The sequence below is a fragment of the Syngnathoides biaculeatus genome, chromosome 17 (genome assembly GCF_019802595.1).
Source record: "Syngnathoides biaculeatus isolate LvHL_M chromosome 17, ASM1980259v1, whole genome shotgun sequence".
In the NCBI taxonomy this organism is placed as follows: Eukaryota; Metazoa; Chordata; class Actinopteri; order Syngnathiformes; family Syngnathidae; genus Syngnathoides; species Syngnathoides biaculeatus.
In genome coordinates this window covers 5,943,753-5,965,463 of record NC_084656.1, presented here as the reverse complement: position 1 = coordinate 5,965,463, position 21,711 = coordinate 5,943,753, and the positions used below count along the sequence as shown (strand labels likewise).

The following is a 21,711-nucleotide window of genomic DNA, read 5'->3' as shown; positions in this document are numbered from 1 at the left end:
GCATCTGTCAGTGGGTAGCAAAGGGCACATTTTACAGGAGTGGCATTCGAGGCATGTTGGTTTGTGTAAAGTGGCTCTGCACATCATTGTTAAAACTTGATCGAGGCAAGAAATGTTGGCCTCGGAAGCATCTGTTAGACTCAGCACATTCCTTATTCTTCTTGGATTGTTTAACTTGCGCCTGCACAGCCTTTTAATCCACAATTAAAAATTCAATTAAAACTTGTTGATATAAAACTTTACTGAAAGTGACAATCATTTAACATGGATTCCGTGAATTGAAAAAAATAAAAATCTCATGTTGAGATTTTGGTTTGTCTCTTTGGGAAATAGCAACACAAATGTCAAGCTGTGTCAAATCCCCGGCAGAGCTTCTTTGCCTACGAATTTTCCTGCTTTTTATTTACTGTGTACTCAAAAACTGTAGTTACAGTAACATAAATGAACTTGAAAATACATAGATGATACATGTACGGAAACCACGTAAACAAATCTATTGGAAAACTCATATTGCTTCTCACTAAGGTGCTCTGGGAACTGCATACGTTGTACATGTAGTCACCATAATGACTTTTAAGCGTGATAAGAGCATATCAATAACACTTCACTTCATACTTTTTGTGACTGATCACAAATCATGTATCACAAAATACAAAGAGGGGCAAGCTGCACCAGTAGGTAACAGAAAAACACTGGGATTTCAAAGAATTAAAAGGCCCACTGGTTTGAAAGTACCTGAGGATCACACAAGATTTTTTAAAAATTTTCATTATTTTTCTGTTCTGCTTAACCCGTTCAGGGTCATGGGAAGCTAGATCTTAACTCATCTGGGATCTGACTACACCGTAGACTAGGTCACTAGTCAATCAAAGGGGACACAAAGAGAAAGAGACAACCTCTCACACATTAACACTGTCACTGAGTGGAAAGTGAGGCCACACTGCCTGCACCAAAGTCACGTTAATGCACGACTAATGTCTATTCAAGATTCAAATGGTAAATTTACTGAATCATCACTGAATATTAATAATGGAATTTTCAACTGCTACAGTTGCTTATACTGGATTTATTTCACAATAAGACGAATTATAATTACATTGAAACTTATATCAATAACTGAAACATCAGTCAAACAAATCATTAGTTTTTAGATGCCCAGTTAATCCTTCCAAAATTATTGGGAGAGATATGCCTTAAGGCTGGATGGTGAACGACTGGTGAGAGCATCTGCCTTACTGTTCTGAAGACAGGGGTTCAAATCCTAGCCCTGCCTGTGTGAGGTTTGCGTATTCTCCCCATGACTGTGCACTCCGGTTTTCTCCTACATCCCAAAAACATGCGTGGAAGGTTGAATGAAAACTCTGAATTGTCTGTAGGCGTGAATGTGAGTCTGAAATGTAATTGTAATTACAACAACAATAACTGAAGACTTGAAATTCCCCCTGGGTGTGATTGTGAGTGTGACTGTTGTCTATCTCTATGTGTCCTGTGAATGGCTGGCAACCATTTCAGGGTGTACCCCACCTCCTCCTTGAAGATAGCTGGCATCGGCTCCAGCACTCCGGTGACCCTTGCGAGGAAAGGCGGCTAAGAAAATGGATGGATGGATGTCTCAAAATTATATACACATGTTTTTACATCCACAAATTATTTGTTTATTAAATCCACGAATACATATATCCGCAATTTACACGTTTTTCTAATCTGCGAATACTGTACATCCTAGGTTTTCACATCTTTTTTAAATTGTTGTGTGTAAATTTATAATGATTTCTTATTTGTAAATATTCAATTTTGCTTGTGAATTGTCATAGGTGTTTTTGTGTTTGAGAGTGACTCACTGTGATCACCGTATCGCTTCTTCTTTTCCTTTCGGATTGTCCCATAAGGGGACGCTACAGAGTCATCCTTTTCGATGAAAGGCTTCCCTCACGGCATCCATCAACCTTCTCTTTGGTCTTACTCTCACTCTCTTGCCTGGCAGCTCCATCTTCATCACCCATCCATTCATCCACTCTTCCATCCATTTTCTGAGCTGCTTATCTTCAGGTTAGCAAGAGCTCTGGAGCATATCCCAGCTATCTTCGGATAGGAGGCGGGGTACTTCCTAAACCAATTGCCAGCCAATTGCAGGGCTCATGGAAACACACAACCATTCACACTTATGGGCAATTTTGATTTCCCAACTAACTTAGCATGCATGTTTTTGGGATGTGAGAGAACATGCAAATTTCACACAGGCGGGCATTTCAACTGCCACTGAACTGTGAGGCAGATGTTCTAACCATTCATCCAATGTGCTGCCTCCTCATCACCCCTCGTCCACTATACACACTCGCTCTCCGTTGGACATGTCCTAACCATTGAAGTCTGCTATCTCTAACCGTCTAACATTGTCTCCAAAACATTTAACCTCTGAGGAGCTCATTTCTAATTTTATCCAACTTGCTCACTCTGAGAGTGAACCACACCTTTATTTCTGCCACCTGCAGCTCTTTTTCCTGTTATCTCTTCAGTGCCACCGTCTCAAATCTGTACATCATGGCTGGCCTCACCACTGTCTTATAAACTTTGCCCTACATCTTTGAAGAGACACATCAGTCACTCAATACACCTGACACCTTGCTCCACCCGTTCGGTCCCGTTTCTTCACTTCCTGACCACACTAACCATACCTCTGGACTGTTAACAGCAAGCATTTCATGTCCTCCATCGCCGCTATGTCTTCTCCCTGTAGCCTCACCCCCCATCCTCCCCCCCATATCATTCATGCACATACTGTATATTGTCTTACCTCAGCTAATCTTTGTTCCTCTCCTTTCCAGTGCATGGCACCATCTTTCGAACTGTTTCTCCACCTGCTCCCTGCTTTCACTGCTGATTACAATGTCATCTGCAAACATCTTGGCCCATGGGGACTCCAGTCTAACCTCATCTGTCATCACCAATGCAAATAGGAAGAGCTCGGGGCTGATCCTTGATGCAGTTCCACCTCCACCTTAAATTTATCTGTCACCCCTACAGCGCACCTCACCACTGTCCTGCTGCCCTCGTACATGACGGTTATTATTCAAACATACTTTTCTTCCACTCCAGACTTCTGTATGCAGTACCACACTTCTTCGATAGGTAATCTGTCACAGGCTTGACTGGATCCAAAAAGACACAATGTCTCTCCTTCTGACCTTCTCTGTACTTCTCAATCAACCTCATCAAAGCAACTCTTTCTTGGTCACAAAACATTACCGTTACTCGCGAGTACTTCTACCCTGCATCTTGATTCTTAAAATTACATTAAGTTTTGTCTAAAGAATAAATGTATGTGCCCACTAAGTCACAAATACAAGTTTTACATTTCACAAGCCAAATTGAAGATTCACAAATGATAACTCATGATAAAAGCACACGTAAAAAAAATGTGTAAATCGCAGATATATTTGTGTATTGGAAGAACGCGTGCAAATAATTTGTGGATTTGAAAAATGTGGAAATTGCAGGTATTTTTGTGGATTTAAAAGACATCCAAATAATTTGTCAAACCTTATTAAGACATTTTTGCAATTTCAGATATGTTATCAGTTGGTGACAAGTCAACAATAATACCTATTTTATTAAAACATTACATCAAAATCAGTATGTATATTCCATGCTCCAATTCAAACCCAGGTTTGAGCAGTTCTAAATTCTGGACACCTTTAATTGTTTATGCAGAAAATAACAAATTATTTTTTGCCAGGTTGAGGAGCAATTTTTCGGAAAATGGATGGCTGAAATCAGTAATAAAAAAATAGCAGAGGGAGTATTTTAAACTCCGCCGTTGCACAGCAAAACGGTTACGGCACAGAAGGCATACAGATCTACTATTCCAAATTGGCCATGCAGCTGAACAGGTAATGTTACAAAATAAAGAGTGCCTATTAAACTTTAATTTACCCAAAGCTGTCATAAAACAACAGGCACAATCTAATATATTGCACTAGAGTTAAAAAAAATCCTTTGAAAAACCACATTAGTATGCTCATCAATGTTGTTATCTGTCTATTGCAGCTATAGATGTTGTTGATGGCACTGTCTGCTGAAAAGTGATCTGTGCCACAGACAAACTTGGAAAATCAGCTGTGGATCTTTGTACAAGCCTTCAACCTGTGGCCACATGCTCCATACTGATGGACAGAATGAGGTTGCAGTGGTACTCTGGATGATAGGGTTAGCAGGGTCAATGGTGTTCACTGAGAGAAATAATTGAAGTGGGCTGAGCATTTATCAAATATGGATAACTTCTGAAATCTTAAAGCTATACTATGTAACTTTTAGGGTGTCCCTAATTGAATTACACAATACAACAAAAGAAGGACGCTGTCACTTCAATATGACAATGGCAATACATGCTATGCCTGTTACACAAGATTCTACATTTTTTATGTTTTGAAGGTGGCTTGTCCACCGTACATATCTCATATCTATGCCGTCATTTTTGTGCCTTCATTTGTGATGTGCTACCAACTGCGCTACAGCAGGAAGGTATGTGGGCATCCAACATTAATTGGGCACTCTAAATTGCCCCTAGGTGTGATTGTGAGTGCGGCTGTTTGTCTCTATGTGCCCTGAGATTGACTGCCAACCAGTCCAGGCTGTGCCCTGCCTCCTGCCTGTTGACAGCTGAGATAGGCTCCAGCACTCTCCGCAACCCTTGTGTGGATAAGCGCCTGAGAAAATCGATGGATAAATATAAAAAAAGTCAAAATAAAAGACAAAAATACCAAACTAAATCAAAAATCTATCTCATGACCAAGTGCCAGAAAAAATAAAAAAAGACATCAACCTATCGTCAATCTTGTCACTTGATTCAGGTGTGCCCAATGTGTTGATCGCGTGGGTAGAAGGAGTGACATTCGGTTTGACCAATCCTTGCTTCTTCTGATATGTGTCACTGCGCATGTGGTCATAATGGTGGGTTCTAGCAAACGGGCTTCCTATTCATTGTCCATGTCTTGTTTTCTCCAAGGCAGTCTCTGTTATGCCCCCGACCCCCTGTTTGTGATTCACTCGAAAAGTGGATCTTGTTGCAAAAAAATGTGAGCACCCCTAATGTATAGCATCTGCGAAGCAGTGCAAAATATGCTATACCAAAAATATAAATGTGGAAACTTGTCTTCCCTCTTTGATTCAGGTGAAAAAGCAGCTGAATGGCCTTGTGGTCTGGAGCCCCCAGCCAGGTTGTGTCCAAATGGGACCCAGTGCAAAGAATATTGGACTGGACCCAATTTTGGTATAACAAACTTCGACAACATCCTATTTGCCGTGCTTACGGTATTCCAGTGCATCACTATGGAGGGCTGGGTGGACATCCTCTACAGCGTAAGTCGATATGGCCTGTATTCTCTCAGGAATTTTGGAGGAAATTGGACAAATACATTACACATGATCCGGAGTGACCAAAGTATTATGTAACATTGTAATGATCAAGTGCTCATATAAGCACAGCATCCATGCTCAAGTATCCTCAATGACACAACGAGAAGAAAAAAACTCCACTCAATTTCTGTTCAATTTCAGAATTTTCTAGTAAAGTGGACCAGCTTTGTTTCTTAAATTTCAAAATTTAGTCACATTAACTGGTTACTTTGCATTACTTTCCATACAAAATTAATTTTGTCATAATAAGCTACACATTTTCTGTTTGATATGGTAAAGTATATGATGTGTGATTTCCTTAATTCACCCTTCACCAATATATTTTGTCCCCACTTTCATTCGACAGCAGAATTATTGCTTTCTTTATGTCATACTTCAAGCTTTTTAGATGGCTGCTACATTCATGTGGTAAATGATTCAAAGTAACAAAACATTATATAGTGAAATACTAATATTGAAAATTCTTGGTTGGTATAAGTTGCCTTGTAGTTTCAGGAAGCCTTCTGACATTTTCATTTAGTTTCCCCTGTTTAAACTTTGAATTTTACTCTCAAATCTTCAAGCTGCCATTCACAATTTCAGACCTGCTAAAAATCTTCACTCACCACTTCAAATGTTAGCACACCATTTTGTTATGCATAAGTAGTTCATAAAATGTTTTTTTGGGGGGCAGGATAGTTAATTATATATTTTTCTTTTCCTCTTGCCTTGTCCTGTTGGTTGACACCACAGCGAATCCATCAAGCTTCTCTTTGGTCTTCCTCTCACTCCTCTGCCTGGGAGCTCCATCCTCAGCCCAACTCTACTAATATACTGACTCTCTTGCCTCTGGGCGTGTCCAAACCATCAATGTCTGCGCTCTCTAACCTTGTCTCCAAAACATCCAACTTTGGCTGTCCTTCTTCTTCTTCTTCTTTTTTCTTTTGGCTAGTCCCTCTTCTTCTTCTTCTTTCTTTTGGCTTGTCCTGTTAGGGGTCACCACAGCGTGTCATGTTTTTCCATCCAAGGCTATCTCGTGCATCCTCCTCTCGAACACCCACTGTCCTCATGTCCTCCCACACAAAATCCATCAACCTTTTCTTTGGTCTTCCTCTCGCTCTTTTGCCTGGCAGCTCCGTCCTCAGCACCCGTCGACCAATATATTCACTCTCTCGCCTCTGGACATGTCCAAACCATCGAAATCTGCTCTCTCGAACCTTGTCTCCAGAACATCCAACTTTGGCCGTCCCTCTAATGAGTTCATTTCTAATCTTATCCCACCTGCTCACTTCTGGAGAGAACCTCAACATCTTCATTTCTGCCACCTCCAGTTCTGCTTCCATCTCTTGTCTCTTCAGTCCCACCTCAACATTGTTTTATAAACTTTGCCCTTCATCCTAGCAGAGACTCTTCTGTCACATAACGCACCAGATACCTCCCGCCAGCAGTTCCAACCTGCTTGGACCCGTTTCTTCACTTCCTTACCACACTCACCATTGCTCTGGATTGTTGACCCTAAATATTTGAAGTCCTCCACCCTCGCCATCTCTTCTCCCTGTAGCCTCACTCTTACCCCTCCACCTTTCTCATTCACGCACATATATACTGTTTTACTTTGGCTAATCTTCATTCGTCTCTTTTCCAGTGCATGTCTCCATCTTTCTAATTATTCCTCTGCATGCTTCCTGCTTTCACTGCATATCACAATATCATCTACGGACATCATGGTCCAATGGGATTCCAGTCTAACCTCATCTGTCAGCCTATCCATTACCACTGCAAACAGGAAGGGGCTCAGAGCTGATCCCTGGTGCAGTCCCACCTCCACCTTAAATTTTTCTGTCACACCTAGGCACACCTCACCATTGTTCTGCTGCCATCATACATGTCCTGTACTATTTTAACATACTTCTCTGCCACACCAGACTTACACATGCAGTACCACAGTTCCTCTCTTGGTACTCTGTCATTGGCTTTCTCCAGATCCACAAAGACACAATGTAGCTCCTTCTGACATTCTCTGTACTTTTCCACTAGCATTCTCAAGGCAAATCATGCAACTGTGGTACTCTTTCTAGGCATGAGACCATACTGTTGCTCGCAGATACTTACTTCTGTCCTGAGTCGAGCCTCCACTACTCTTTCCCATAACTTCATTGTGTGGCTCATCAACTTTATTCCTCTATAATTCCCACAGCTCTGAACATCCCCTTTGTTCTTAAAAATGGGAACTATAACACTTTTCCTCCATTCTTCGGGCATCTTTTCGCCCGCTAGTATTCTGTTGAATAAGTTGGTCAAAAACTCCACAGCCATCTCTCCAAATTGCCTCCATACCTCTATCGGTAAGTCATCAGGACCAACTGCCTTTCCATTTTTCATCATTTGTAGTGCCTTTCTGACTTCCCCCTTACTAATCATTGCCACTTCCTGGTACTTCAAACTTGCCTCTTCAACTCTTCCTTATCTCTCATTTTCTTCATTCATCAACTTCTCAAAGTATTCTTTCCATCTATTGAGCACACTACTGGCACCAGTCAACACATTTCCATCTCTGTCCTTAATCACCCTTACCTGCTGCACATCCTTCCCATCTCTATCCCTCTGTCTGGCCAACCTGTAGAGATCCTTTTCTCCTTCTTTCGTGTCCAACCTGGTGTACATGTCTTCATATGCCTCTTGTTTAGCCTTTGCCACCTCTACCTTTGCCCTACGTTGCATCTCGATATACTCCTTTCGCCTCTCCTCAGTCTTCTCAGTGTCCCACTTCTTCTTCGCTAATCTCTTTCCTTGTATGACTCCCTGTATTTTGGCGTTCCACCACCAAGTCTCCTTCTCCCCTTTCCTACAAAAGACACACCAAGTACTCTCCTGCCTGTCTCTCTGATTACCTTGGCTGTCGTAGTCCAGTCTTCTGACAGCTTCTGGTGTCCATCGAGAGCCTGTCTCACCTCTTTACGAAAGGCACAACATTCTTCCTTTCTCAGCTTCCACTACATGGTTCTCTGTTCTACCTTTGTCTTCTTAATCTTCCTACCCACCACCAGAGTCATCCTACACACCACCATCCTATGCTGTCGAGCCACACTCTCCCCTACCACTACTTTACACTCAGTACCCTCCTTCAGATTACATCGTCTGCACAAAATATAATTCACCTGCGTGCTTCTACCTCTGCTCTTGTAGATCACTATATGTTCCTCCCTCTTCTGGAAGTAAGTGTTCACTACAGACATCTCCATCCTTTTTGCCAAGTCCACCACCATCTGTCCCTCAAAGTTCCTTTCCTGGATGCCGTACTTACCCATCACTTCTTCATCGCCCCTGTTTCCTTTACCAATATGTCCATTACAATCTGCACCAATCACAACTCTCTCGCTGTCTGGGATGCTCAGAACAACTTCATCTAGTTCCTTCCAGAATTTCTCTTTCAACTCTAGGTCACATCCTACCTGTGGGGCATAGCCACTAACCACATTATACATAACACCCTCAGTTTCAAATTTTAGTCTCATCACTCAATCTGATACTCTTTTCACCTCCAAGACATTCTTAGCCAGCTCTTCCTTTAAAATAACCCTTACTCCATTTCTCTTCCCTTGTACTCCATGGTAGAATATTTTAAACCCTGCTCCTAAACTTCTAGCCTTTCTACCTTTCCACCTGCTCTCTTGGATGCACAGAATATCAACCTTTCTCCTAATCATCATGTCAACCTACTCCTGAGCTTTTCCTGTTATAGTCCCAACATTCAAAGTCCCTACACTCAGTTGTAGGCTCTGTGCATTCCTCTTTTTCTTCTGACGATGGATCCGGTTTCCTCCTCTTCTTTGTCTTCGACCCACAGTAGCTGAATTTCCACCGACGCCCTGCAGGTTAGGAGTGCCGGGGGAGGGCGTTGTTAACCCGGGCCACGACCGATCTGGTATGGGATTCTTTAGATGAACGCTCATATTTGTTTGGCACAGTTTTTACGCCGGATGCCCTTCCTGATGCAACCCTCTGCATTTATCCGGGCTTGGGACCGGCCGACAGATAGCACAATAATTTGCTGCCCAACGGGCTGCAGATAGACAAAAACAAGCCATCAAATAAACGAAGTCAGCACATAAGATACACAATTCACACACTACTTAGTCCATGTTGAAGTTAAAGTCAGATAAAAGCAATCAAATATACAAAGTCAACACATAAAATGCACAATCATAATTAAATTAATCAATCATAATTAAACAAAAGATAAAATAATATGAGTTAGACATATTTCTTTCTAGATCGGTCTCTTGTAATACAGTGGGATTTGTCTTAGGTTTCTGTCCAGGGAAGTTTGCAATTATTTACGTTTGCATTTAAGTTTCTTCGTAAAGGTGACCTTTGACATTGCCCAACACACCGCTGCTTATATGCTCTGCATCACCACGGAGAACTCCCATTTGGGGAGATAAAAAAACTGTCTGCAATGTACAAACTTTTCCTGATGTCAGTGCACGTATGGTGTGTCAGATTTGAGATACAGTATTTGGCAGGAGACTTGTAAAGAGATACTTGACATACCTGCCAGTGAGTAGTTTAGGTTAACAGTCTTTTTTATGATGTACTAAGAATTTATCGTATCTGTTTTTCTTGAACGAATAATTTAGAGTTTCACTCATCTCACGGTTAACTTACTCAGTTTCCACACAACCTGCTTTCTGGAATATCTCCAGGGAGTACAACAGAGGGTTATCTTGCAGGGACAAAAATCATGGACCAAAAGCAGGAGGTTCTAAAAACGCTGCTGTTGAAATCCAAAAGGGAGAGAATATTCAGTACGAGGTACAAAGAAACTATCTGGGATTTTTCCTCTGGATCCAACTACCATCCGAAAAAGCCTCATTGATCCACTCTACAATGACATCTGCGCCGCCCAGGGGAACCAAGCAAAAACAGAAGCGAACAAATAGACACGGAAACAAAGCCAAGCTCATATCGAATTATGGTGTACTTCAACACATTTAGTGTCCTTGATTCCTTTAAAGGTGGTGTACTATTATTAATGTTAATTTATTGTTTCTATATATATTTTAGATTTCTTTTTCTCCTTGAGTACATGCAGACCATTTCTTTTCCTTCTGCTTAATGTTTTCCTTCCCCATGAGCTAGCCATAAGATGTCACGTTGCGCGCCACATAAAGAGCCATCCTTCTACCTCCTTCCTGCTCTATTCCTTTCACTCCAAACATGTCCTGTAGCTTCTCAGCCTCGTTATGCTAAGCACTTGCAGACACTCAGTGGTTTGATCAAGGATAGCGTTTCCAGTCTGTTGAAGCTTTTCCTTTTTTATTCTTACTATTTCCTTTTTACTGTTGCTGAGAAATATTTCATCCCATTCCTTTCTGAACGGGATTTGTCACAGATTACCTCGTAATGCTCCCAACTCATCAGACATTTTTTGCTGCATATTTTTGTAGTTCTTCTCTGCATTTAATAGAGTATATCTCCCGGTACCCAATATATAATTGATGAAATCCTCCAGTAAAGGAATGAGCCATTTATCATTGCATTTAATATTAATATTTATTAGAGTACTCTCACCAAATATACATTAATTTGTTTAAATCTTTTAATTAGTGAATTAAAACAAACATAATGATTTGAAAATGAGAGCCACCAGTATACAAATCCACAGGCTTCAATTAAAAGTTAAAAAGGTCAAGAAGAGAAAAGACTCTGCTAGCCAAATTTCCAAGAATCATAATGCATAGCCCACATTTTAATTTAGGCCCACATATTTTGTCGTCAATTTACTGAATTGTGAATAATATGAAAATCATACAATTTAGACCAGTGTCCCGTTGAGGACACCCTATAGTCCCCAAAACCCAAGACAAATTCATGGAAATGAAGCATTCTGTGGTGGACAAGAGTGACAGCTCTATTTTTGTGAATGTACTATACTTAAGTGTGGATCCATCAAGTGTGTGTCAATACGTCAAATCTTTTAGAGCAAAAAAGGAACAAATGAGGAAGAATAGCAGGGGGATTTGTTATGAAGACATAAGATAGGAGGAGTTCCATTTGTGTCCACCCTGCTCTTCTTTTGTTGAGGGAGCCAAAGTATTTCTCATTTTTAGTGTGAATGACCTTTTCAAATAAGAAAGATTAAAGAAAAAAACAGACACACAAGCCCTCTGGGCTAACACCGGAGTTATGTTGGTGCAATTAACTGAAGATTAGCTTCACTAAAGTTGATAGTGTGCAAATGATTTAGTTTCCCTCTACATACACATTCAATTGAAAGAAGATCCACTTAGACTAGATTTACACAGGGCAGTGGAAGTGACAGAAATGATTACTCTTGCTCACAATTGGCATATGCTTCGTAGTGACATAAAAAGAACATACAATTGTACTGGATATATTCAGATTGGAATCAAGTCTCGTCCAAATGTTTTCAAAAAATATCTGCCTACAGATGATTTTCAATCACGTGTATTTGCTTCTCCACCATTTTGGTGGCAAGATCTGGAGTATGCACTTGGCTTAAAATCAATAAAACTAAGAGAGTGATTTCTGTTTGTTTTCACTATATGACCTCATTTTTTCGTAGTTGTGGTTTTTCTTGTGAGATTTGCTAAAATGGGGACTGATAGTTGACAGAGAATAAACCATTTGCTTGTAGTGGCTTGTAGAAGCCATACGATTACCAAGTAGCCATCTTAAACATTTTTTAAGCCCTGAAATGGTCCACAGAAGTCGAGAAACATTCCTTTTAAATTATGTATGTAATATTGATACTACATTTAGATGATCTGTCTCAATATTACTTGGTCTATGGTGATTAAATAAGAACATGATGAAATAACATTTTTGTACTTAAGTAAAGTCAAAAGGGGCAAGAATACAACTGACGGCTTGTTTAGCTGTTGCTAAAGTTAGGTGACAGCAAGCATCCAAATTCACAGAAATACTCACATCAACTCATTGATTGCCCTTAATTAAAAATCCCTTATTGGATGTAAAGCAAAAATGTGTACACAAAAGAAGAAATTGGCAGGCAAATACAGTTCTTGCGGTAGCAGGACAGTTATGCTATGACAAATGGCAGACAGCAGCAGTAGTTAAAAAAATACTGTCTGAAACCTGATGCTTGGTGGAGAATTTTTACTCAAAAAAAGCTGGTTCAACTCTTATCAATGGGTACTGAACTTTATGAAACCTACAAACTTTGGCTTTTCCCTGACAAATGCTGTCTTCTCTTCAAAATTTCAGAGTGGCATTGATTGGAAATGGTAACTGGAGACTTTGTCCCACTCATCTGTACTTTTGCAACCAAACATCAAAGAGTAACCCACCATTTTTTTCAGATAAGAGATTAACTTGGGTATTTAATTTCCCACCTGATCAGTGGGCAGGCTCTCCAAAAAGCCAACTACAGTCCTTGTACATAAACATTAAACATGCTCATTTTTCTGTAAGTCCCCTTAAAGTTTTCTTAACCATTTCATTAAATACTGCAATATATGTAATGATACCTTTTACCTTCTTCAATAGTGTTCGTATCATATAGTCATTGTCATTATCACTATTATTACAAATTATGTGAGTACTGTACATCAAATGGCAGGTGATGTGTTTAGGTAACTAAAGCCTTGCATTGTAATTCATTTATGTTTCATAACAGGATTATTGTAGTTTCGCAAATCAGAATGTTTTCATAATGCCCGAGCTAAACTAGTGTAGTTGAATGTAAATTGTAACATATTGTTCTAATGTCATTGTAGTAATTATTTTTTAAGATAGTTTTAGGTACATACATGTTCTTGGGACTTCAGATGCTGTGTGAATTTAAAATATGGGCGACAGACAAAAACTTCTTCTATTATAAGGTGTCAGGAGCTCAATGTTCCTGGTTAATTTTGATGTGAAAATGACGTTTAACCTGTAGTTAAAAGCGATCAAATTGAACCTTTGTTATATATGTGGATTAAAAACATGCATAAAATACTCTATACAAATAAATTATGAACATTCTTGGAGTCCTCTGTTGTCATTCTAAGTCAAGTGTCATGAGGAGAGAGGCAGTCGAGGTCTGAAAGCCTGCATGAGATTCATAACATTTTTTACTGGTACTATAGTCACAAGCTCTTCATACACAAAAGGTGTCAATGAGTAATGCGCCAGTGGACCAATGACGACCCAAAACATATATGAAAAGAAGCTTGTGTTTTCACAGCATTGACCGTAAATTAAACAATGCGATCACCAGAGCCATGGACAATAAGGTTGGTTCAACAGTAGCGGATTATATGTTGTATCTTGTAAAACAACATTCGGACAACAATAAAAATCATCAATTATAATCATTAGGCACATAATTTGTACGTACGTAACTTGACAACATGCCAGGTTGAATTTTCATACTGTGGTTCAAAAGGTAAAAGGTGTGTCACTCTACCAAAACTGTTGAATTTACATTTTTTTAAACATCTAAAACATCTATTTCAAACAGTGCAACTAATGTTGTTTTTGTGTTGAAATATGTTGCTGTTTAACAATTAGGGCATGTACCCATTTAGTTTTTTGTTTGTTTGTCTGTCAATAAAATCTGTGAGTCGAGACATGCTGTTCATTGGTCAGCTAGAGTATGAAAAAGCAGCATTGCAGATTAGTTGCGCCTTCTTAATATGGATGGACACTCTGCTTCGATAAACTATGAACATGTTATCTGGAAAGGATCTTAAATTAAAACCTCTGCATTCTAATCTCTCTTCGATGGGTAATTTTAAAGTCACTGAAGATGCAAGTGCAAGAATCTCATGTTATTTATTGACTCTTGGAGCAGGGAATGAATTGAAGCATCACCAGTTACATGCTTTTATTTAGTCTAGATGTGCTGTGTCAGGCTTGAGGCGTGCCTGTTTTACAATCAGTCAAGCTACATTACCAAACTGAAAACAACTAGCATTATCCTTAATGACGTAGAATCCTTTTGAGGGACTCAAACCTCCTGATAAATCTAAGGATGCATGCCTCAAGTGCTATTGTGCCATTATCTCATCATTTGTGCACGCATTCAGCAAAATGACACTGATCCACCAAAGCGACACAAATTAGGTCTGTGAATGCTGTTGCTCTGAACCACTAAAAGTGTTAAAATTGACACTCTTTTGGCTACAGCTGAGTATGTGGGCGCTATGGCAATGCAGATATTGCGCCAATTTTTATTTCATGCCTTTTAATTGTATTACTTTTTCAAGCATTCCAGCATCTGCGAAATAATTCCATGCAAGTCAGATTATTGCTTCTCTGTGATTTAAAAAAAAGTGCGCTCCTAAATATTACATTGTATTTGCTCTGTTAACCATCTCTGGACCAAATACAATTTTGCAGAGAGAAAAATGTGTTACTCTGGACTTAAAATTTTCGATTATATTAAACTTGTTGCAAATTTGCAACCCCTGGCCGGAAAGGGTTAAAGGACTAAGTATTTTTCTCTTTTGGCTCATTTTTTTTTAGCATAGATCACAAATAACGAGGTGCTTCCCGCTGGCTGGATTTCGCGCGCTGTTGGGAGGGTGGGGGGTGGGGGTGGGAGGGTGCATATGATCCCAGGAAAAATCCTTTTGTCTTTTTTTTTTTTTGGTCATACTAGAATAAACTGTAATTGTATATCCACTACAGTGGTGTGGCTCCCTCAGGCTCAAGAATGTGCCCAGATAGAATTAACTCAATGCTAAAATATGAAGTGATGTGAATAAGCCATCCATGGAAAATTTTTGAACTGGGACAAAAAGAGAAGTGGAGAGAGACAGAGAAAGTCTCAGGAAAACTAAGTCCAGGAATTATGGTGACGCGTATGCAGCATTTGACTTCGCTGTGACTACAAGGAGAAATGAGGAAAAGCCAGTGTGTTTACTGTATCTAAAAACATTGGCTGCAGACAGCATAAAGCTGAAAGAATTAAGGCATCACTTAAAGAAATTGCACCCCGATCACACTGATAAGCTGCTTGAGTTTTTTTTGGAAAAAAATGTGCTGAATATTGCCAACAATCATCCCACTTTGTGAATGCTACTTCAGCAAACCAACGAGCTCTGTTAGGATCATATAAGGGAGCGTATCAAATTGATCATTCCAAAAAATATCCCACACTTTAGCAGAGGAACTGATATTACCTGCTCCATTAGACCCTAGTCTCTGTCATGTTGGATGATGACAGTACTGCAAAAAAAAAACAAACTATCCCTTTGAAAATAATTGAGAAGCAATGGTGTAGATAAGGCAGCACGGTGAGGCAGCTGAAAAGTGTTGGCCTCACAGTTCTGAGGACCCTGGTTCAATCCCAGCCCTCCCTGTGTGGAGTTTGCATGTTCTCACCGTGCCTGCGTGGGTTTTCTCTGGGCCTTCCGGTTTCCTCCCACATCCCAAAAGCATGCAACATTAATTGGACACTCTAAATTGCCCCTAGGTGTGATTGTGGGTGCAGCTGTTTGTCTTTATGTGCCCTGCGATTGGCTGGCAGCCAGTTCCGGGTGTACCCCGTCTCCAGTCTGTTGACAGCTGGGATAGGCTCCGGCACTCCCGCGACCCCTGTGAGGATACGCGGCTAGGAAAATGGATGGATGGATGGATGGATGGTGTAGATAAAAGAACCCACACTTCTGTTGTGCACTGAATTTATTTATCTTATCATGGAAAAAGTCTAGGGAAATATATACATTTTCAAAAGTTCCAGTTTATAGACACCTAGTGGATATCTATCTATCTATCTATCTATCTATCTATCTATCTATCTATCTATCTATCTATCTATCTATCTATCTATCTATCTATCTATCTATCTATCTATCTATCTATCTATCTATCTATCTATCTATCTATCTATCTATCTTGTTGAGTCTCAATCACGTTTTTTCCGGACTATGTTTGAGTGGTGTAAATGACGCAGCCAGGTGACAGCGACAGGTCCAGGGTTACACCTTGTACTGTCAGGACAATAGTGGAACTGTCAAACCTGTGCAAAAATAGAAAAACTGCAGCAGGCTAGCACCATTGTGTTCAACATATCAAGTACACTTGTGCGTGTACTATAACGTCTAGGGCTGGAGTGGTTATGTGGATAAAGTATTTTTTTTGTCCCTCAAGGAGCACTATTCTCTCATTTGGTGGTCAGACCATTGACTATAAGGTATTCCTAATCAAATGCAACACTGGTTAGGTTGCATCAAATAAATTCCCCATCGAGTGGAGAAATGGTCTTTGAGAGTGTGGCAGACCACTGTCACATAGGGACTGAACGATTTTTGGCTTCAAATTATTAGATAATCGAGAGACTTTATTGAACTCTAAGGAAAATTAGATTAAAGATTCACAGATATACATTTTACATTTAAAATTAACATCCTTATTGATCATGTACAAAAACAAAACAAATCAACAAGATTGTTGATGTAAAAGAACAAACAAAGCAACATTAAACAAGGAATGTACAATGTATGTATTCAAAAGGAGTAGGAAGAAGTAAATAAATTATCAGGTCCGACCCCTATTTCTAAATACAGCTGTGACTTATATAATAGCAGTGATATAGAATGCTATTTGATTGTAGTATAGTATATTATTGAATATACTGTATTGGGTATCCTAAACTAACTGGTCCATATAAAGTAATAACACAATGAGGTAAAAAGCTAACTATATGTAGTATATTCTAAGTACCATAGAAATAAAAAAATAACTGGGGCATCTATGTATAATGAAAATTGTACTATTGAAATACACAACCACCTATGCGATTGTATTTATCACATAGGAACAGCCAAAAAAGTAAAAACAAATATAGCAGTAGCTTTAGGAGAAGTTGCAATAAATTTGAGTCCAAGCATGAAAAAAACCTGAAAATCTTCTTTTCCTTTCGGCTTGTCCCGTCAGAGGTCGCCACAGCAGGTCATTTTTTCCATGTAACTTCATCTTCCTCTCTAACTCCCACTGTCCTCATGTCTTCCCTCGCAACATCCATCAACCTTTTTTTTTGGTCTTCCTCTAGCTCTTTTGCCTGTTAGCTCCATCCTCAGCACCCTTCTGCCAATATACTCCCTCTCCCACCTCTGGACATGTCCAAACCATCGAAGTCTGCTCTCTTGAACTTGTATCCAGAACATCCAACTTTGGCTGTCCCTCTAATGTGTTCATTTCTAATCTTATCCCACCTGATCACTTCTGGAGAGAACCTCAACATCTTCATTTCTGCCACCTCCAGTTCTACTTCCGTCTCTTGTCTCTTCAGTCCCACCGTCTCTAATCCGTACATCATGGCCGGTAACCACTGTTTTATAAACTTTGCCCTTCATCCTCGCAGACTCTTCTGTCACATAACACATAAGACACCTTCCACCAGCTGTTCCAACCCGCTTGGAGCCATTTCTTCACTTTCTTACCACAATCAGCATTGCTCTGGATTTTTGACCCCATGTATTTCATCCACCCTCGCTATCTCTTCTCACCACCCCTCTCATTCATGCACATATATTCTGTTTTACTTCAGCTAATCATCATTCCTCTCCTTTCAAGCGCATGCCTTCATCTTTCCAATTGTTCCTCCACCTGCACCCTGCTTTCACTGCAGATCACAATATCATCCGCGAACATCATGGTCCAAGGGGATTCCAGTCTAACCTCATCTGTCAGCCTAACCATTACCACAGCAGACAGAATAGGGCTCAGAGCTGATCCCTGATGCAATCCCACCTTCACCTTAAATTCTTCTGTTATGCCTACGGCACACCTCACCACTGTTCTGCTGCTCTCATACATGTCCAGTACTATTTTAACATATTTCTCCGCCACACCAGACTTCCGCATGCAGTACCACAGTTCCTCTCTTGGTACTCTGTCATACTTTCTCTAGATCCACAAATACACAATGTAGCTCCTTCTCACCTCTGTACTTTTCTACTAGCATACTCAAGGCAAATAATGCATCTGTGGGACTCTTTCTTGGCACGAAAACGTTATGTGGTAAATAATATAGTATATTTTTGATCCAGTAACATTTGTACAATGTGTGCAAAGTGAGAAATATTATATACATTTATATAAAGTTGAATTATAATATGCTGGACATCTACAGTATAGTGTATGAAGCTGTTTATATGGAAACAGTATAGCAACATAACATAAGATCACACGTGGAAAGTCATAGTCCTCCAAGATGGCGGTACAGAAGGACGCAGCATCTTATTGCTTTCCTTATCAGTGCTTCCATTTGTATTTTTTTCATTTTTTGGGGGGACTTTGCTTACGTACGCCTCGGGGCTACACTGCTATACTCACCAGGAACTTTTTGACTTTGGATACAAACACAACATAGCAGCTTCGAGCAACTTTCACCGCGAACACGACATTCCAGACAAGCTAGTGAGACAACCGGGCTCGCTTTGGATTGTCTTAGGGCCAGCAAAACGGCGTAGGCAGAGGAGGGAGAGGAAGCAGAAGTGGTGGCGTCGGTCTGGCCGCCTGCCTACGCTAAAGAACTATCCACACAGACCACCTAATCCAATCCTGTCCTTCACCAATGCCAGATCCATCGCCAACAAAATGGATGAGCTGTAATTACAACTTGCGGATAATCGCTGTGCTTGCGACTGCCGTGTCATCATCATAACGGAGACCTGGTTTCATCTGAACATTCCCGCTGCAAGTGTGCAGTTAGAAGGCCACATCCTGCATTGCTGGGATTGAACTGGAAACACTGTCAAAAGCAGAAGTGAGGGGTTCTGTGTGTACGTGCATGACGACTGGTGCAACAACAGCATGACGGGACAAAGACCAGGTACCTTCCCGTGGTGTCCTGCAAGGGGGTCTCCTCCTAGGGAGCCTTACGAAGCTGATCACTTTACTCTGACTCACACCGTAGGAGCCGCCCTTTTCCCTGATACTTTGCTTCGATCACCTGTACGTGTGCCAACAGGGATTGTACAGCACCTGCTCCGGCCGGACCCGATATTCAAAGGGATTTCAAGGCTTTGTTTACGTTTCTGCTCAGGTTTTCCTCCGTTAGCGATGGTGGCACAGGCTGGTCACAACGCCCCCTCTACCTCCATTTCTATCACCCTGTCATGCTTTGCTCCTGACATTCTCTCGTCATCTTCTACTACATCTTCTTCTTTTCTTCTGAGGACTACGAAGCCTCCCACATGCAAGTCTAGTGCCTCTGAGGACCATCCTCAGGCGCCTCGAGTGACTCAACAACAATAACAGCGTGATTACATGTCTGTTTTATGCAAGCCATCTCACGTCCTGAGGGAGCTAACTGTAGCCATCATCACGGCTGTTTATTTCCCACCAAATGATAATGTTAAAGCTGCGCTCTCTCTAATGCTGAACATTATAAATGGACTTTAGCGGGCCCACCAGGAAGGCATTTGCATTATAGACATTATTACACATTATTATTTAACAACACCAATTTGAGGACGGTACTCCCTAAGTTCCACTAGCATGTTAAATATCCAACAAGGGGTCAAAACACTTTAGATCATGTGCACTCCAACATTAAGCACGGCTACAAAACCATACCCTTCTCCCACATTGTTGAGTTATACCGCATCTCCCTGCTGCTCATCCTGTATACATCTCCCTTATTCACAGATCCAGGCCCACCACAAAGACTAACAACATGCCCAGAGTCTGCACTCACTGAACTGCAGGACCTGCTTTCAACAAACAGACTGGGACCAATTTGAACATCAGGACTTGGACAGACACACATGGCCTGTGTTGAACTACATCAGGTTCTGTATGGAAACTGTGTTTTTGAGGAAAAGCTTCAGGGTTTTACCAAATCTGAAACCCTCGATGACCAGCCTGGTCCGTTCACTCCTCAGGGCAATACTGCCTTCAGATCAGGTGACAGAGCTCTTTAGAGCAGAGCTCGGGCTGAACTGAAGAAAAGGGATCAAAAAATGCCAAAAAAAGAGTACAAGAGGAGGATAGAGTCCTATCTTGCAAGGAACAGACCATGGGAGGTGTCGCAGGTTATACAAAGCCTCACAAACTTCAGAGCCTGTGATGCAACAACAGGAAACACAAGCGTGTCATTGGCAGAGGAGCACAACAGCTTCTTTGCTCACTTTGGATCATCTCGGCGACATTCAGTTGCTCCAGGTCTCTCCTCCCCTCCACCAGGCTCCAGTAACTCTCCACTTACTGTACAGGAGCACGATGTGAGGCATGTGCTCCTGGGTGTGAACCCTAGGAAGGCTGCTGGCCTGGACGAAGGCAAGGTCCTGAGAGCATGTGCCCACCAGCGATCCAGTGTCTTCTGCAAGATCTTCAAGTTCAATTATTCACACTTGTTTGAAATCTACAACAATCATTCCCATCCCCAAAAGAAATACTTAACTAGCCTCAATGACTATCGCCCTGTTGCACCGACACTTGTCATAATGAAGTCCTTCAAGAGGCTTGTTCTAAAGTACATAACCCCCCCCCCCCCCCAACTTCGACTCTACCAGTTTCCATACCAGGCCAATTGATTGACAGAGGATACCATCAGCATAGCTTTGCATGCTGTGTTGAATCAGAGGGAACAGCCGCAGCGCTACGCCAGCACGCTCTTTGTAGATTGCATCTTGGCCTTTAGTACAATTATTCCAGACATTCTGATGACTAAACTGGATGTCTTGGCCCTCCTTCCTCTCACATACACCTGGGTCAGGACTTCTTGACCAACAGACCCCAGACTGTGAGAATGAGGTCCCACCTTTCCTCCACCCATACATTGAGTGTATGAGCCCTCACCACAGGGCTGCATGCTAAGCCCACTTCTGTACTGTCCTTACACCAATTCGTCACAAATAAGATCATCATCAAATTCACTGAGGACAAAACTGTGGTCGGTCTGATCTTAGAAGGAGACGAGGTACCCTACAGAGACCTGGTGCACAGACAGCAATCTGGCACTGAACACTATAAAAACTTGGGAGACCATTCTGGACTTCAGGAGGAACAGAAGTGAACTTGCTCTACTCTTCATCAAAGGCGAGCGTGTGGAGAGAGGCCGCACATTCAGGTTCCTAGGAGTCCCAACTTCTGAGGACTTCTCCTGTACAGACAACATCACTGTGAGTCTTCAGGAAGAATAACCCAGATGCAAGGTTCCGGGTGAGGCTCTATCGCTCATCTATCAAGAGCCTGCTGACATATAGTGTATCTGTTTGGTGTGGGAACTGCGCTGAGATAGAGCAAAGTTTCAGAAGACAATCAAAAAGGGCAGAAGATTGTTGGCTGCCCTCTCCCCTTCATGGCAGACATTTATACCTCATTGTGCTTTAG

At 41.1% G+C, this 21,711-nt stretch overlaps 1 protein-coding gene across 4 annotated transcripts in view; it reads left to right on the top strand.

Annotated features, from left to right (window-relative positions):
- cacna1bb (calcium channel, voltage-dependent, N type, alpha 1B subunit, b) overlaps positions 1-21,711 on the top strand; it is a 188,491-nt gene that overhangs the window by 78,914 nt on the left and 87,866 nt on the right. For 3 of the 4 annotated variants that reach the window (XM_061847561.1, XM_061847560.1, XM_061847559.1), the window contains exon 6: positions 5,171-5,358. In XM_061847561.1, the coding sequence (XP_061703545.1) occupies positions 5,171-5,358 (188 nt within the window). Of the gene's footprint in view, positions 1-4,981; positions 5,076-5,170; positions 5,359-21,711 lie in introns of those variants that run through there. The other variant, XM_061847562.1, reaches the window with a different exon arrangement.